At 39.8% G+C, this 19,180-nt stretch overlaps 1 protein-coding gene across 5 annotated transcripts in view; it reads left to right on the plus strand.

The window, feature by feature from the left end:
* Positions 1 to 4,220: 4,220 nt before the first annotated feature.
* Positions 4,221 to 19,180, plus strand: part of KIF2A (kinesin family member 2A) — a 56,627-nt gene continuing 41,667 nt past the window's right edge. For 2 of the 5 annotated variants that reach the window (XM_069001980.1, XM_069001983.1), the window contains exon 1: positions 4,222 to 4,489. In XM_069001980.1, coding sequence (XP_068858081.1) covers positions 4,426 to 4,489 — 64 coding nt within the window. In that variant the 5' untranslated portion in view covers positions 4,222 to 4,425. Of the gene's footprint in view, positions 4,490 to 10,365; positions 10,403 to 10,681; positions 10,736 to 19,180 lie in introns of those variants that run through there. The other 3 variants (XM_069001984.1, XM_069001982.1, XM_069001981.1) reach the window with 3 other exon arrangements.

Below are 19,180 nucleotides of genomic sequence, written 5' to 3' on the forward strand. Positions count from 1 at the left end.
AGTGAAGGGCACGCTAAGAGAGGGAGGTATGCTTTTCCCAAAAGCACTTTTTTCCTCTCATGTCTCTTAGTTTGAAGAGATTGAAATACATTTACACTCTTTTCTCTTCTTGATTCATTTATCTAGTACCCAGCAGTGTTCCGATTTTCTGCATGCAGAAGCTCTTTAGAGTGCAGCTCAATCTGGAATAATAATGCAGTAAGGGAAATAATAATTTTATTTCTATAGTTGCATTTGCTTTGGGGACAACTTTGCTCAGTGTTTACTTTTCTCCACACTTTTGGCTGACCATTCAAACCAGTAGAAGTGTACTAAAACTTGTGGAGTGTTGGTCTTTGCACATGTGGAGTGATGGTGTTTGCAAGAGCAGAGATCAGTGATCTTGGGTAGTTTACTGATAGCTCTGTTAAATTAGACATGTGAGAAGCATGTTTGAGCTTTACAACAATGGTTTCAGCACCTACATTCTCAATGCAGAGAAAGCTATTATGCTTAGAAATATTTGTTTAAATCTGAAAATCTAATCATCTCTGTTGTTTCTAACACATAATTAGTTAATTATAATATCAAAAGCATTGTTACTCAAATGAGTCATTTGTTAACTTGTTGAGGATAACAAGCAGATTTGTAGATGTTTAAAACAATGGAATCTAGAATGCATGTGTGGAAGACAAAAGGAAGTGCTGTGTCCATCAGGGGGTAGTTTTAAACAGTGATACAATACAGATGAAGAGATGCTTAAAAGGAAAAAAGAGCAGGAAGGGATCTGTGAGACAGCTCAGCTGAACTGTTTTCACCAAGGTGAGGAAGTGGACAAGAAGAGTCTAAGTGGGCAACTGGGCAAACTACTTCAGGCTCTTCTTGCATATTTTCCTATCCTTAAGTGGAAGAAATAATCTATTATTATTAAATTTGCAATTTTTTTTTTTAACAGGTTCTCATGATGACCTGAGAAGATACAGTATAGTGTTTCCTTTTAAAATTTGTTTCTATATAATAAATATTTTGACTTATTTTTTTAATCTTACCAGTGACCACACATTCCTTTAACATGACTGTTGTCTGCCCTGCATACACATTTGGTACCAGATGCATTAATGGAAACAGAAAAATATTTTCCGAGTTGAGCTTTAAAAAGAAATAATTTCATATCAATATGATTATAAATGTGTACTGTGATAAATCATATTTGTTCATATGCTCTGAAATAGTTAATATGAAATACTAATAATGAAATACTTAATAATAAATGATTTCTAAGTTATCAAGCAATTTTTATATTGAAATACAGCAAATTAAAAATTTTAATTGTGCCTGTATGAAATGCAAGCAGATGCTAGTGTTTGTTAAAGACTGAAGAATTCCTGCTAACAGTTGAAACATAACTGGTGCATGATCGTTTTCCTCTATTTTGGGTGACTAGTCCAACAGCAGTCAAAGTTTTGAAGTGAATGACAAAGGTTCAGTAATTGTAATATTTTTCTGTATTGGCAAGAGCAGTATGTATTGATGCATAAAAAGTAGATACATATGGCTCTTGGAATTTTGTAAGCATTACTTTAGAAGCCATAAATACGCCTTCTAAAAAATGATTAGAGTAATTCTACGCTGGGGGCCAATAAAATTCTATATTCTATACAATAAAATTTTCCTATACCTCAGTTAAAAATGCATAACTAGATTTTGGAACTCAAAGTTTTCATTCTTCTATCTAACACTGGATTAAATATATATTAATATTAATGGCAAATTGGAAGAGCTATGTATTTAGTATACTAGGTAAGAAAGACCTGGTACTCAGGAGTAAGCTTAGGAAGTTTTTTCTTAAAAAAAATAATAAAAAGAATACATTCTTACAAAACCCCAACCAGTTAGGGATCTTTAATTCCACAGGAAAACTTCCTATAATGCTTTTTCATATATTTAAAATATTTTGAATTTATTCACTATTAGCCCTGTACATTTTCCAGGCACAAACTAGCAGTTTTCTGGACATTGCTGACTTGCTCTATGAAAGCCTCTATGTATATTTCATGACAATAACAAAAAAATCTCAGTTAACACAGCGTATACAGCAAAACAGTAATTGTGGGTTTTCATAAGTCAAATTCAAGTATGTATTTAAAGTTTAGAATATTTTAAAATTATTTGCTGGACTAAGGTCAAAGTGTTTCAGAGATTTCAGGGTTATGTCCAGATCTATGTGTGCTTAAGACCTATTTTATTTTAGAGTAGAACCCAATTTTGTAAACACTTAAAGTTGTGTATCTTTTTCTAGGATACAGCTTTGTTACCTCAATGGGATGATTTGTTTGTAAAAGTAGTCATCTATTTCTGCAATGACAGGAGTCAAATAATTTTCCAGAAAAGCATACATAGTTTACCACTCACATTTTAACATTTATGGAGTAACACAAAGCAAGTAATATGAAAAATAAGGTATTGTTTCATATTTAACTATTTCAAATGAGGCACTTTTCCATTACTCTGCATCTGACCAGATAATCTGAATGGTTTTAATTTCACTTTATATAAAAACATCAGGGAAGGTTTAATCAAACCAATCAGAAATAAAACAGTGCAGGTGAGCACAAATGGTTTCATGACCACTGTGTATAGGGTCACAAGACTGTGAGCTTTAGTCATAGCAATTTTCCATCCCGGCCACAATTCAGGTTCAATGTCAAAAGTGTTGTTTGACGTGGGTTGTTTTTCAGGCAATAAAAATAAGTTTCCAAGCTTATTGATTAAAACACAGGAGCTCATTAGACAAGGTAAGTTCCTGAGGGCAGGCAGTGTTTCTGATAAGCTCAAGAACAGCTTAGCTCAGGTGCTGTTCATCAAGGCCTAATGAGTAGTTCTGAGATCATTGTATGGTGGGGGAAGTTGTACCACCACAGCTGCTACATGAACAAAGGCTGTAGGAATCAGGAGCCCTGATTTCTTGACTCTGACTTTCCAGGTGTCATACTGATTTCAGTATAGAACTGTCAGTGAGGGCTGCGGGAAGAGGTGAGGCAAGGAGTGTGACAGGCTGACTGGGAGGGCATAGCTCTCAGTGGGGTGGCAGGGTGTCAGCTGTCATTTCGTATCACCCTTTGATGTGTGGATTGGGGGATTATTTTTACTAGACTGGCTTTTGCTTGGCAAGTAATTAAGGAGTTTATTGTGATGATGTTCAAGGTCACCAGAAGCTGTGCAGGAAGGACAATTTTAAACTGGAGGCAGAATCATCATATGTGGAACTGCCCTTGGAGGAGAAACCCAAGGGGCAATGTGTAACACAGTGGCTTGCCTGGGATGCAGAAGTCACAATAGGGAAATGTGGAACATGAAGTGTGTTTTATTTTTATTTAAGCTGTATAAAGACACAGGGCATGAGGCAAAGGTCATAGAATTGCAGAATGTTAAGGAGTTGGAATGAACCTTAAAGATCATCTGGTCCCAAATCCTCTTCCATGGGGCAGAGACATCCCACTAGACCAGGTTGCTCAAGGACTTTTTCAACGTGGCCTTGAACACTGACTGGGTTGGGACTTCACCTACAACCTCCCTGGGTAACTGTTCCAATGTCTCACCACTCTCACAAAGAATTTCTTTCTAACATCTAACCTAAATTTCCCCTCTTTCAATTTGTACCCACTATTCGTTGTCCTATCACTACAGTTCCTGACAAAAAGCCCTTCTCCGGCTTCCCTGTAGGCTCCCGAAATGGGTGGAGGCTGTTGACGGGGTGGCCTTCACAGCATCAGAGAGTATTCTGAGTTGGAAGGGATCCACAAGGATCATCGAGTCCAACGCTTAGTCCCGTACAGGACATACCCAGGAACCACGTGCTTTCCTTGGACACAAGAGGTGCTGGCAGGCTGGGGAGCAGGACGTCTGCTCCTAAGCAGCTCTGCTGTGCACACGGGAGCCGCAGGAGCAGGCAGCAGGTAGATAAAGCTATTACACTAGCGCTCCAGAGCAGCTCGGCCACCATCTGGTGCCGCAGGGGCGCGGGTGTGTGTGTGTGCCGCAGGCCCGGGCAGGGCCCCGAGGCGAGGCCGGCACCGCGGCCGGGCCGGGCCCCACAGCACGGCCGGAGCCTCCCGCGGTGCCCGCGCCCTGTGCGCGCGCCCGGGGCGGGGGGCGGAGCCGCGGGGGGCGGGGCGCGCGGGGCGGTGGCTGCGCGGCGTCCCCGCCCCCTCCCGCGAGCCGGTGCTGCCGTGACGCCGCGGCGGCCGCGCAGGCGCAGCAGCGCCCACAGCGCCTGTTGTATCCGGCCGGCGCCTTTTCTCCGCTCCCCCCCTCCTCCTCCCCGGCCGCCCGTCGCGCCCGCCCAGAGCCGCCGCCGCCGCTGCCGCCGTGCACGGCCTCCCCTCCCTGCACCCAGTGTGCCCAGCCGGCAACGCCTCCGATCTCCCCCGTGCGCCCCATGAAGCGATGGCAGCGGCCAACTTCGGCAAGATCCAGATAGGGATCTACGTGGAGATCAAGCGCAGCGATGGTGAGCGGGCCGGGGGGAAAGAGGGGGGGGCGGCGGCCGCGAGCACCCTTCCCCCCGTGCTCCCCGCATCCCGGCCGGGCGGGGCCGCGCGCGCGGGGCGCGGGGGGCGGGCGGGGCCGCGCGCGCCGGGGCCCATTGTGTGCGCGGGGCCGGGGCGGGGCCACGCCCGGCGCGCGCTGCGGTTGTCACGGGGGCACGGGCGGGGCCGGGGGGGCTCGGGGGGACCCGAGGGGGACCCGCCGGTGGGGCGGGCACCGAGACGTGCGGGGTGGCCGGGGGTGGGTGGGTGGGGTGGGGTTTGGGGCGTGGGTCGGTGGGAGGGGAGCCGGGGAGCTTGTGGCAGGAAGGTAGGAGGGCCTTCGGGGGGGGGGGGGGGGCGGGATGAGGTGATGGGGAGAGAGAGAGAGGGAGGGAGGAAGGAAGGAAAAGCCTTTCGTATGAAAAAGGTAACTTCTTGTCTCCTCCGGTGCTCTGAAAATGGACACCGGTAATGCCCTGACAGGAATGCCTTTGGACATTTCCATCACTTGGCAGAAAGCACGATGTTATTATTTTAGATGTTCTTTGTGATTAAAATGTAAGAGTACTTGCTGTTTATGCCCGTGAGTTGTAATTTTTCTGTTGGGGATCCAGTGTTTCTCGTCTTGCCCAGCTTCTCCTGGTGGGAGGATGTGTGATGATATCTGGAAATCCATGTGAATCAAGGAGGCGTGCATGACACATTTAGGGTGCCAGCTCTTCATATTTGTCTCTGGAGATATTCAAAGCCCACCTGGACATGTTCTTGTGTAACCTACTCTAGGTGACCCTGCTTTGGCAGAAGGGTTGGACTAGATGATATGCAGAGGTCCCTTCCAATCCCAACAATTCAGTGGTTCTGTATGTTAGGAGACATCTGAAATGGGAAGTTGACTGAATCAATGGCAGGTCACTCATCACTTCACCTCTTGGATTTGAGTGGGAATGTGTAGTCTTTTCTCAGCCTCTGTGAGGTCTGTGAAACCTGCTAAACTGGGGTGGGGTTCTGAGGGATTTTCTGGAAAATTTTTGTTGTTGTGTTTTTTTGTTTTTTTTTTTGCTGGGATCCAGGAGCTTGGAATAAACAGATGTTTCTAAGGGAAGAGAGATGTGGAAGTCAAAGGCTCTGAAGCTAGCATGTTTTTGTCATGAGGCAGGACAAAAGCAACCAACAAGCCTTATGTGGCTTGTCTTTCTTGTGTCCCGTCTGCAATTCAACCGTACAATAAAATAATGGTTGGTGTTGGCTGGACACTGGATTACACCCAACCCCTCAATTTGTGCTGAATGGCTTGTCTGCCGCGTGAAGAATCTGATTGGTCTGGCAATTATTTGCATAACTCCTGTGGGTCTCTGTCTGGCATTTCAGAAAGCCTCACAGTAGCAACTTGTAAAACTTTTTCTGATGTCTGTCTGAACTCCTAAGAAATGTTGCTGTTTGGTTTGTATGCCTTTGGAAGTTAAGGCACCAAAATGCTTTGTTGCTCTTGTTTTCCCTTCTCTAGGGTTCTACACACTTTTTAATATCAGAAGTGAGTTTGGTAACTCTCGATTGTAAAATATTTATTTTCATTGCTATTAGTGGTTTATGTATTTTGCTGTATCACTGAAAAAGGCAATGCAGCACATTAAGTATATTACACATCAGTAATATATACTAGGGAGATGTCTTCACAGCAGTTACTCAAACTGTAGGGTTTTGAGTGTTTGTGTTAAGTTGGTCCTTGTGTGAACAAGACTGAAGTATCATAACCAAGTGGTGGGTCCTGGTTATTGTGAGGCATCCTTGTTTTATTTTGGGACTGAAGGAGAGGTCCTGTTCTGTCTCAGGCTACTGCAGCTAAGTGTCATTCTCTTCCCATTAAACTGTAGGAGAAACTGTCCTAGGTATGTGGAAGGGAGCATTTTGTGAGAGGTATGGAAGGACAGCCAGCACTAGATTGCATTGCCTCATAGAAGGTAGTTTTCTAACCTCAGCTGTGGTTCCACAGCAGTGGAAATTGATCTTGTTCCTGTTGACAAGGGGAGGGTCTTACTGCCTGTGCCTCTATCAGCTGAGTTGTTCCTACAGGCTTTCTCCCATCCAGTGTGTCTAATGATTTTTTCCTTCTGATTATTTAATATGTTAATTGATGATTTGATTCACTAAACACAGTAGAAAATTTCTGGATGTGCTAGTTTTCTGCACAATTAGTGTGTTCCAGTAGCTTATAGAGGGATCTATGACCCCAGCAGTATGTAGGAAATACGTAGTCAGGATGACATGGAGGTCTTTACATTTGATATTCTGGATCTGGTCTCCCCAGAGCTGTATCCCAGGAAGAATCAGGGCTGTCTATCATATCGGCTGCCCTTGGCTGAGAAAGCACCATTAAAACTGTTTAGGAAACTTTTGGAGAGAGGGATGTGTTCATGTGGGTTTTTCTTTTTACATATTGTCTTGTCTGTAGTGATGTGTCTTTTTTAAAACTAAATATTATTTTGAGAGTTAGATATAGTAATTGTTTTAAGTTTTTCTTACTTACCTGTTTATTTGATGAATCCAGAGAAGAACAGTTTTACTTCGTTAGTGGGGTCAGTGAAAAAGTATGCAGGTTTTTTCATCTATCTACCATCTTAACTTCTGAATACAGAGTTTTATTAATTCCAGAGAACTATTTCTTTAAGTAAAAAGGAAAGCTAAAAGAAATGCATTTGTTTGGTGAATCATGATTGTTACAAGTAAGACCAGAACATTCTGGAAAGAAAAGTCGCATATTCTGTCATTTTGACGAGTTCTAATTAGCCTGAAGTGAGAGATTTATTATAGGACTGAATAGAAAATAAATGTTGTACAAAAGAAAGGCATTGTTAGAAGTTATGGCCAAAAGCACATAAAAACAAGTTTGGATAAACCCCAGCATTTTCAAGGACAGATGTTGCAGAGCTGCTTGCTGTTTTTTCTCAGTGGGTAAACATTGTTATAACTGTTGCCTATATGTACCATAGCTGCAGATAGTATTTCCAGTTACAACTGGAATAACTAGTTATGTTCATGTATTGTAAGAGGTACTAAGTGGTTAGCTAGTTCAGGTTTTTATAGTAACTTCTGATACTGAAATTTACTGCTTGGTTTAATTTATGTATATTGCTTGAATATGCCTTGGTAGTCTGTCTTGGAAATGGGAAAGAACAACTTTGTTTTAGGTTGCAAATTATTAAGGATGGGCTGCATTTCCACATTTGAAAAATGTGCCTTATCACATGGAAGCTTAGGGCAGCGAGGAGGAAACCAGAGGGTACCTGCCAGACTCACTGTAATGATCCTGTCCAGAAGATGTCCCTTGTTGAGGTCTACAGATGGGCATTTGTCAGTTGATGAATTCCCTTTACACAAATAATAATAGCCTGCCACTTTATGTGTGAACTTATACCTGTATCTACACTTTATTGTGCATTATTCCATTAATTATGACAAAGACCAGTATAACTACTTGGAGAAAGAATCTTTCATGTTTTGTTTCCATAAATGCAGTCTTTTGCTGAAATAAGATAAATCACTTCTACTCTGCAGCTCTTTAGTAGGTTGATTAATTTCTTTTTCTTTTTCTGTCCATTTCCTCCTCAGACTGTTCCTGTTCTTTCCATCTTTGCATATCTGAAATACTACCTAGAAAGACAGAGAAATTAATTATATATTTGCTCATTTTGAAAGTAGGGTGGGAAGGAGGGAGGAAGAGGCAAGTAAAATTCTGACATCACTGTGTCAGAAATAATGTAGAGGCATGAGGAGAAGGGACACTCTTGTAATCAAGAGAGTGACTTAAGATCTGACTGAACTTTCAGGAAAGGAAAAATCCTCAATTTCTAAGGATTAACCATCAACTGGTGTAAAAAAGATCATGATTTTATGCCCCTTTTTTTCATAATACAAGAATAGGAGAGCTGTCAATGTTTGAAAATGAAAACTTGAAATTGTTAAAAGGAGAAAGGACTAGGTACAGTTATCACATGGAGCTTGTTACCAGAGGAGATTGAATCTAGAAGCATAGCAGAATTTTAAGAAGGATGATAGGGATATCCAGTTTTGCAATAAAAACAAAAAATACACCAGCAACGGTAAACAGTAGTTTCTGTTTTTCCTGAGTCTGTAGTTTAGATAACGTCTTACTGATGTGACATAGGAAGAAATCTTGCCCGCGGCTGTGTTGTTTTTAACTGCCTACTTAAGAATTTTCTTCATTTGTGTCTAGAGCAGCTGGAACTGGTCATGGTAGAGAATAATCCATTCTGTCCAAAAACTACTGAGAGCTCCTCTCTCCTTAGTCTTGCTAAAACATCATGGTAACTGTTTTCACCTTCAGATACAAATGAGACTACATTTTGGCAACAGTAAGGGCTATACTTTGTTTCTTTAAACCCAGGTTCTGTGAAACTTTTGTTTTTCAGAGTTGAGAGGTCTGTAGCATCCTCTGCCTTCTGGGTAACCCTGTATCTTTATTTATGTACAACTCCCAATAGTAAGAATGATTTTATAGCAGGATAGAAGGTTTAATGATGCTATAAAATTTCTGTTCAGGTTTGGGTAGTCACCCTATTTTACAAGCTCTTGAGGATAGATTTAAATGGTAATGTGCTTTTACTCTTTCCTTTGGTGACGTACATCTATTTGTTCCCTATGATTAAGAGTTTTTTGTTACCACATTTAAATCATTTGACTCAATTACCTAATCCCTATGTAAGCCATACAGACACAATGTATCTTTGTGCTTCCATAATAGCCAGAACACACCAAGGGTTTCAAGTCTGCTGTTGCTGGTCCAGCTAATGGGTTCAACATTTAGGCTTATCCAGTGTAGGTTATCATTGTTACATCCAAAGTTTTTGGGGATTGTTCCCTCTGAAGAGTTGACCAAGGGGATATGTTAAATTTTCTGTGTCCTCTCTGAAATAACTTTTTAAGCGTTCTGCTTTCATTAAGCCATGAATTTTCACTGTAACTCACAGATTCTCAGATGTTTATATAGGCCTTTTGTATTTTGTGGAAATAGCTTTTTTGCAAGATGAATAACAATAGTTGAGTCCTAATCTTAAGAAAATCTTCTCATCTTTGTTCCATAAGTGTTTACTACAGCATTATTTACTGGCAGTAATGTCCTTAGAACTGTACATGGCAACTAGGATCACAGAGCTTGTATTGCATGTTTTTCCCCCAGTAATCATGTTGTGGAGGAATCTGTTCTTTGTTTCTATTTAATAGGTAGAATTATTGTTCTTTGCACCCACACTCTATGGTGGCCTGTTGTCTGGGCCCAGTGCTGCTTGCCTATCACTGAGTCCTGCTGTGGTAGGGAGGAGAAGAGAGATCCAACAGGCAGCAAGATTCTTTCATTTAATTATTTTACAACTCTTTTATAGACTTTTTTCTTCATGGTCTAGTTGGTCAAAGGATCAGCCACGCCTTGGGGGTGATTGGCTAAAATCCTAAAACATCCATTGTCAAAATATTTTTCTACTGTACCATAAACAAAGCTCTGCAAGGTCACAGATGTTCTTGGTTTATAGAACTCCACTAATATCTTCCGTGAGAGAGAAAAGTATCTCACGGGACTGGAAAGAAGCAAGAAAATTCTTGCTAGCAGCAGTATTTTATCCACACTCATCTTTTCTTCTTATGGCTTTATGAATGGAAGATTTTGGTGTGCTGCTGTGGCACCAAGCATCACTTTTCCCCTTGTTGAAGTGGGACGAGACAATAAATCATGAGGAAGAAGTCATGCTTGACTGAAGAGTAATGTCATTGCAGTAGTATCTCTTTCTGTTTGCTGTAGGAGATAAACTAGTCTTTTGAGGTTTTTTTTATACATCCACTTACTGTGGAACAAGGTAGAGAAATGAGTGTGAAGTATTTACCAGGTGAGCTCTTTTCTCAGAGCACAAAATCATAGCATATTTATTGTCTTGACTTGTACTAGGGTGGGGTTTTTTTGATTCAGTTCAGTTTTGTTTTCTTTTTATGTTTTATTTTTTTGTGCTTGAGGAACAAGTAACAGTAAATTGAGTAAATTAACTTCATTGCTCTATTACTGTTTAAGTTCTTTCTTTGTAAACATTTATTTCTCATGAAGGGCGATTTTTTTTCCCCCAACTTTTCTTCCTGTCTTATATTTTGCTGGGTTATCTTTTCTTCCTCACCATACTGTATGACAGGATTTGGGATCAAGAAGAGAATGCTGTGGTCAACCCATGGTGAGCACTAAAATGTGTTCCCTATAATTGTTCACATTATGTCTATTCCAGAGAGGAGAAGAATTCAGTTACTTTTGATACATAAAAGGTTTATGTTAACTTCAGAATTAAGTTAAATTTCTAATGTGATACAAGAAGTAAGATACAGAATTTCACAGTAAGGACTGTTAATCAGTCTTTACATTATCCACTAGTGAGAATGTATATAAAATATAATATATGATCAGGCATGAAGGTGTTTGTAATTTGAAATTGAAGAGTTTTTAAGAAGACATTGGATTTTAATAGTAAATTTCTCGTTATACCTCTGTAGCATAGATAAAGCTATTTGGAGGTGTATATGCTTTCAGTGTGTATTTCCAGATGTAGGATAGAAGATTTTTGTGTAGCTGCAATACATTCTTTGTTATATCTCTTTATCTATTTCTAAAACACAAAAAAGCTTTCAAATATATGAACAGTTCTTTTTCATTGCTTGAAAGCTTACGTATGTTTTCCAGATTTACAACTCATGTCTTTTCAGACGTCTTTTTATGTTTTTGAAATTCCTTCTAACAACCTTTTAAAACATTTGCTTGTAGTCGTATATTCCAAACCTTTAGGTTTTATTGTGACCTGGTATTTGGGGTTTTATTTAAATCATTCTCAGTACTGCACTGAATATAGACATGAAACCAAATATTCCTAGCTATAGTGTTCGGAGTAATTTTTCATGGGTTTGGGCAGATATTTCCTTACTTATGTAAGACTGTTAGACACTTTTCATAATTACATTAGCTACAGTTAGTTTTGACTATTAGGATGTTTAACTTTAGACTGCTTTGCTCTGCCTGCTGCATTGGCTTAGCTTTTTGTTAAATGTGTTGTAAGGAAATGAGGAAAGGAGGGCAGGGAACTAAAACTATGATTTAGATACATTGTTTAGATATAGATTGTCTAAAACTGCTATTAGCTATATCCTCAAACCTGTTCGTATTGTGTATGTACAGGCTCATGTGCTGTTTTCTTTTCCTGCCCTCGTTCCTTTCCTAAAAACATTTACAGTTTTATATTGCTTTTGGATACAATTTTTTTTTATTTTCACTCAAAGAATGAAGCAGTCTGTATTTTTCTATAGTGTTCCAAATGCAGAGATAGATGGGTGATTGACATGACTTTCCTACACCTTTGACTTCTGTAAAGGGATGCTTTGAATTCTGTACTAAGCATTTAGCCATGAGACAGTGTTGACTGTGCTTGATAACCTGAAAACATGCTTTGTTCATAGCCCCAGAAGGTATCATGATAAGGTCAATTGTGACTTTAGAGTGTTCACATACCATTGATTTGCTAGAAGTCAGTGAATTCATCTACCACCATTAAATGCTTTCCTGGCATGCAGTCCCCCATGGAGGTAGAACAGAAGGCTTGATGATTACTTGTGCAGCTCTTCTCCATGCCTGGTAATTGCTCTAGGGAAATCGGGCAGCCACAGGTAGTAGTTCTCAGGGAGGGTGTTAAAAAGATGGCATTGCCATTTCATCATTAAAAAGTTCTGCAAAGCTAATTTTACTGCATTTGAATTTGGTCATTGCTAAATAGGTAAAACTAGGTTTTACGTTTGTTAGACAAAAGGCAATAAAGCTGTGTGTAAAAATACATTAGATTTACCTTTCCTGGAAAAAGTATGAATTTATCAGACTATGCTTATAAGTTTTTTTAAAAATGTGTGTAGTGCACTGAACCATTGAGCAGCACATGCCTAGAAGACTTCTGATAACTCTACTATTACAGTCTAAATTCAGTTATTTCTTGTTGCTAGGAACCCAAGTTAATTTTAGAATTGCTTAAAAGGAGTGGGTAAGGAGTGGCTCTGAAAGACAACTCTGTAAAACTGTGTCTAACCAAAACTTTTGAGGATCGTTTTCAAAAATGGGAATTACCAATTAGATTTAATTTAATTAAGCCACTTGATCAGTTTTTTTCTTTTTTTTTTTTTTAATTGGGTCTTGTTTAGCAACCCTGGATCTGATACTGTATTTTGACTCTTGGAAGAAGAATGGGGGATTTAGTTGCTTCAAAGGCTTGAATGTGGTAGTAGAGTTTTTTATTTTGCTTTATTCAAATAAATATGCTTTCAGAGTAGCTTAGTTTTTATTTAGTGGAAGTTCTTGGTTCCATCAGGCATAAGCTGCTTTTGGGATTCCCAGGCTTGCTAAGGGGCCAGTCTGCTGCATTTTCTGTCACTGATGTAACACCAACACCATGTGAAACTAATTGGCTTATCCCAACCAGTAACAAAGTAACTTGCAGATAACAAAAAGTCTTTTATTTTGTTTTAACTTTTAAGAGTGTGTAGTAATGCTGTTAACTTAGTAGAATGTTACTTACTTTCAAGTTGTTGGAAATCTCATTGCGGCTTTGCCGAGTTTCCTAAGTTTTGATGTTCTCTTGGCTCCCTTCAAGCGCTCAAAGATCTGTATAATTCCAGGTATCAGAAGTGTATTTTTAGTCTTTTCTGTTAATGACAGAATTGTTTATTTAAGAGCTGTCTTCAGTGGATGAGCACACTGAATGTGTGGGTGGAGGCAGGTGGATAGTGGGGTTTGTTTAAAACTTTCTCTTTAGAAGCAAGGTGTGTTGCATCTTGTGCCCTTGCAGAGTTTGGCTCTCGAAATTTTGTTGCACAGGGCTGCACATTTTGTAGTCACTAAAATGTATTTCTTTTATTTTGTGGCTAAACTACATACAGAGTTTGAGGAGTATTTCCAGCTGGTGGAGTTTGCACAACTGATCTGTAGAAGGATTTCATCTATAGAGATGTAGGAATGCATAGTGATGTGCTAATGAGTGTCTCTGGCTCTAGGAAGAGGTCAGTGGAAGTAAAATCAGCTTGAAAAGCATATGAACACTTAGGTTTTTGAATACTCAAAATTTCTAATCCTGCTTTGGGTTATATTTTCTTGTACTTCTGTATTTTTATGATCTGAACTTCAGTGTAAATTTTAGCATTTTAGTACAATAGGAATTCAGGTGGTGATGAATGATGTCAATATTTTAATCACGACCAGATGATTTTTAAGTTACAATAAGCTTTCATCAAGCACAGAAGAATTAAAATACTACTTAAAGTTTTCTTGTTGGTTTGAAGTTTTAGAACCTTGCTAAGATAAAATACAAGCTTTAAATCTGTGTGAGAATAAAGTCTTCTCACTTTTAACCTGGAACAACAGTTGGCAGCTCTGTAATGAAGTAAGTAATGGTACATGTTCTTCCTAAATATAATTTTGTAAAGCAAAGAGAAAAAAAAGCTCCAACAAACCTCTGTCTGACAGGATGGGTCATGAAAAGCAAAGGCTACCCTTTGAAAATATCTGTAGAAGGTGCTGGTAAAAATTTTCTGTGTGATGCAAGAAGCTATTGTTTTTAGACAGGTATGGTCAGCTTCAGAGAAAGTAGAGAAAATCATGAAAAGGATGTCTCTGCCATTTATTCAAACAACAAACAATATGAAAAAGGAGGGAAGGGAGGGAGAAGACTGGCCAAGTCATGTCAATCTTTTGCAGATTATATTCACCACACTATTTGAATCCACCACAATCTTAAATCCTGTTACTAAGCAAATTTCAACAACCACTAAATCCAAATGCTGTTTGAAAGGCTATCACGGTGTCCCGCAGTGGTGGGGAGGAGAAGAGAGATCCAACAGGCAGGCATTTTGCAGCAAGATTGATTTATTTTTAAATTAATTATTTTTAATTATTTTTAATTAAATAATTTTTAATTATTTTAAAAACTCTTTTATCGACTTTTTCCTTCATAGTCTAATTGGTCAAAGGATCAGCCACCCCTTGGGGTGATTGGCTAAAGTCCTAAAACATCTATTATCAAAGTATTTTTCTACTGTACTATAAACAAAGCTCGGCAAGGTTGCAGGTGTTCATAGTTTATAGAACTCTACTTGTATCTTCCATGAGAGAGAAAAATATCTCATGGGACTGGAAAGAAGCAAGAGAAATTCTTGACAGCAGCATATTGTATCCACAAATGACTGTCTAGGTTTAATCCCAGATAGCAACTAAGTATGACAGAGCTGCTTGCTCAGTCCACACACCTCCATCCCTGGTGGGATGGGGAGAAGAATCAGAAAAAAAAAAAAAAAAGGTAAAACTTGGAGGTTGAAAAAAAAACAGTTTAATGATTGAACACTACTACTACCACTACTACTAGTAGTACTAGTGGTAAAAACAGTAGCATACTTGTAATGAAAGGGAGACAGCAGTAGGAGAGAGAGAAGTAAAGCCCTAAAAAGGCAAGTGATGCACAGAACAAGGTCTCACCACCTGCTCACCAATGTCCAGCCTGTCCCCATGCAGCAAGTTGGGCCCTCCCAGCTGACTCACCCTGGTTTATGTACTGGGCATGACATTCTAAATATGGAGTGACAGGATCATAGAATGATTTGGGTTGAAAAGGACCCAAAAAATCATCTGCTTCCCCTACCTCATCACCCCTGCTGTGGGCAAGGATGCCTTCCACTAGACCTAGTTGCTCAGACCTCTATCCAGTCCGACCTTGAAAGCTTCCAGGGATCCACAGCTTCTCTTGATAACCTGTTCCTGTGCCTCACCACCCACACAGCAAAGAATTTTTTCTAGATAGCCAGTCAAACCTACTCTCTGTGAGTCTAAGGCTGTTACCCTAGTCCTGTCACTACATGCCCTTGTAAAAATAAAGAATATCCCTTTGGCTAGTTCTGGTCAACTCTCTTGCTTATGCTTCCTCCCACACTCTTGTGCACCTGCTCACTGGCAGAGCATGGGACACTAAAATGTCCTTGATTTGGGGTAAGCATTAAGTATTAACAACCAAAGCCTAAGTGTGTTTTCAACCCTCTTACTAGACCAAAAATGCAGCAGTATACTGGCTGCTAGGAAGAAAGATAACTCTATCCCAGCCAATACCATATAAGGACATACTTGAGCTGAATCTAATAAATAATAAATCTAATAAATGCAGTGAAATTTATCCTGAACACAGAGGTCCTGGATCTGCAAAAATATGTGAAGAAGTATTCTGAGAGTAATTTTGAGAAGCAGTTTTAGAAGTTTACAGAAGCTGCCTGCAAAGTTGTTCTAAAGGTCTCCAAGGAACTGCTGACTAAATACACAAAAAGATGTCAAATTATATTCAGTTTTACAAACCTATTAAAAAAATATATAAGATACTGAACTATTCCTGAAACTTGTTTACAAGTTATGAACTCATGGGACAGGAGGAAATGTTACCAGGAATTGAATGGAACCTTCACTTATGCTGCATCAGTAAAAGAAAAATTTGCTAAAGGACAGCAAATATGATCATTTTATACATTGATGTCTTGTTCTTATTTGAATAAAGTTTGCATCTCTGATTGCTTAATCTTTCTTAAATACGAGAACTGAAGGAGATTCATATGGGCTGTGGAAGGGACCAGCAGGTGCTGGAAAACCTCACAGGAATTTTGAAAATGGGTAGTTTATTATTGTTTCGTTTTGGGGTTTTTTTTACACTTTAGAAGGGGTATTGCTGTGGGAATATATGACAAAATTTTTACTTTATGAAATACGAATGAAAACGTTTTGCCTACTCTCGTTATAAGACTTTTACTGACATTGGAGAAAATTGGGTTGTTTGGTTTTTTTTTTTTGTTTTTTTTTTTAATCTTCTGAAGTGTTTTTGCTTTTTTTGGAGGTTCCTCAGTCTCCTTACTACTTACAATACTTCAGTAAGATCACCACTTCTGTATAAAGTACCCTAGTGGATCAGATGGGTGGTTCATGTAGCCCAGCAACCTAGAGGCTATTTAGGGGAATCACATCAGCCTCGTCTTTGTCCAAAGTCTTTGTCTTCCCCCACTGTCCAGAATGATATCTAGGATGTTAGAAGTACGACTTTGCCTAGTCCTAGCCATTTATAGACCAGTCGTCTGTGAATTTACTGAATACGTTTGTGACCAAACTTACACTGTCTGCCTCTTGCAGACACAAGATTTAGAAGTTCCTTGCTTTCTGCATACAAGAGGACATTACCACTTTCATCTGTCTGTAACCTGTGCCTTAAGAGACTACTCCCAGCTTTAGTCTTCCAGAATTTCGTCAATAATAGTTTTCACTCATTTTGTCCTTTATGGATGTAAAGTTCAACTAAGTCCACCCTCAGTCTTCTCCTTAACAGTGAACAGTCTTTACCTCCTTAATATCCTCATTCTCTTTGTCTTCTTAGTTGTCTTCTCTTATTCCACTACGTCTTTTTTGAGGTGTGACTTGTGCCGCAGTACTTGAGATGTGGGTGTACCAAAATTTTATTTATAGTTTGAAAAGGATACTGGCTTTTAAGTTTCAACAGCTTTTTTTGTCATTGCGGGTGCATGGTTAGGCAGTGATTTTTTAGAGAGCTGTGTCAACTTAAGGATCTCTTGAGCTGTAAGTTCTAGTTCCAGATTCAGCATTGTAAAGCCATAATTAAGATTCATTTTCTCTGAAGGTGTTATCTTTCCTTTGTTTTAATGTTGAAGCTCATCTGCCACTTTTTTTCTGTACTCCTTTATTTTTGGGAGGCTCTTTTGGTGTCATGACATATAACTACCCAAAAAGCTGTCTTGTCAAAGGATCAGATGGAAAATTCAGTGTAATACAGAGTGTTACTAAACACTAGGCTCAAGATGTTCTGTAAGTTTGTAGCTAATGTTTTGAAAGGCCTATATAATAAAACATGCTTCTCTTTCCCGATGCCCTACTTCATTAGTACTTGTTTGCATGCAATCTTCTCATACAGAGGGTTAAAATATTTCACAATTTGTACTGTTTTGACTGTGAATTTATCTTGCACCTGATTTTAGTCTAGTGTCCTGGTACCATGATAATTCTCAGTGCACATGGGTTAGTTCACTTCTGGGCTCCCATCTGGAGTGAACCAGATGACCTGCCTCCTACAGAAAACCTGAACTCCTGTGACTGGTTCTTGAGGAGAGGCCTGAATCGCATCATTTTGTCTGTCACTTCTTGGACAGTCCTTTATTTTAGTAAGCATCATACTTTCATATTCTTGTGCATGTATGTGGATATGCAGCACATGCGCCTATTCATGCTCTTAAAAGCATCATAGTGGGAGATTGCAATGCAATTTTCTCATTTTTGTTTAGGTCAAGGTGAATTAAGGGGTCTTGATGCTCTAGATGTACCATTTGAGACCACAGGGGTGCATCTGTAATGAGGATTTCAGTTCATATAGAAAATGGACTTTGGACACATGTCTTCTGATCATCACTTAACTTCCTTCTGCTGTGCTTTAGTTTGTTGTTAAAGTAGCCAGGGAGCACACCAAATTGCTTTTGGATGAAATGTAACTGGAGGGTACATTCAAGATAGATGCATGGTGTGCTCTGGCAAAGGGTGTTCAGACTGTGGTGCTAGACCCACCCCAGTGCCCTGCAAAACGTATGGTATGAGACCTCTCTGCGCCTGCTGCAGCAGTGTGCTACTTGCTGCCACAGGCACAGCTGAGGGACCTGGACTGAGCACTAAAGTGCTCATATCCAAGCAATATGCCATGAAAGATGCTGTTGCAGGGCAGTTGTGAACATGAACCAATCCCATACCAGTTGTCTTAGGGTTTCTGTCCATAGTGAGGTCTGAAAAAAAGGCACAGAAGGGATTTCCAGGACATTTTCTGTTACATCCTAGTACTGCCTGATGCTTGAGAATGAAAATGTTGGTCATGGGTTATGCCATGGCTCATGACACAATCTACTTTGTCAGCAAATGCTAGATCCTTGTAAGAGTTCCTTCCCCTCCCCATCACAAAGAGAACAGACTGTTGTGGTACCCCAACAACAAAACCAGCATAAGTGAATAAAAAGATTTTAGGCCATGGAGCAATTTGCCATCACATTAATATTAATTTCAGAGGAGATTACAGCTCATCCTAAAATAAATGGAAAAATAACATCTAATTGCAGCATTCTAGGAATGTGCAGTGCCTTGACTAAAAGTAGTAGCAAACAGTGGAGGACAGATGCTGAAGTGCTTTTAGTCTCTGTGTCCTGAACTAGTGTGATAGAGATGAAGCAAGTTAACATGATATTGAAACCTGGCGCTGAGGTTGGCCATGGCGGGGCATCAGGATGAGAGGGGCTTTGTGCAGTATTGCCAGTGTCAGCCATTTTGTGAAGGTTAGGCTGAAGTTTCTCTGAACTTAATAAACTGTTTTGTAGAGTATGAGAAATGATTCAGATCAAGTTTAACACAAGAAAGGTAATGTGCTTAAGACAGGCGATGATAGTTTACCTAGTAATTTTAACTAACAACATACCTTCTGGAATCAGTTTTGGGACTGGCTGGCTAGTTTTTTCCATTCATTAAAGTTATTAATTCCTGGTCATAACACAAAAGGTAACACTGCTTTTGGGAGACTTCATTACTTTGT

The sequence above is a fragment of the Aphelocoma coerulescens genome (genome assembly GCF_041296385.1).
Source record: "Aphelocoma coerulescens isolate FSJ_1873_10779 chromosome Z unlocalized genomic scaffold, UR_Acoe_1.0 ChrZ, whole genome shotgun sequence".
NCBI lineage: Eukaryota > Metazoa > Chordata > Aves > Passeriformes > Corvidae > Aphelocoma > Aphelocoma coerulescens.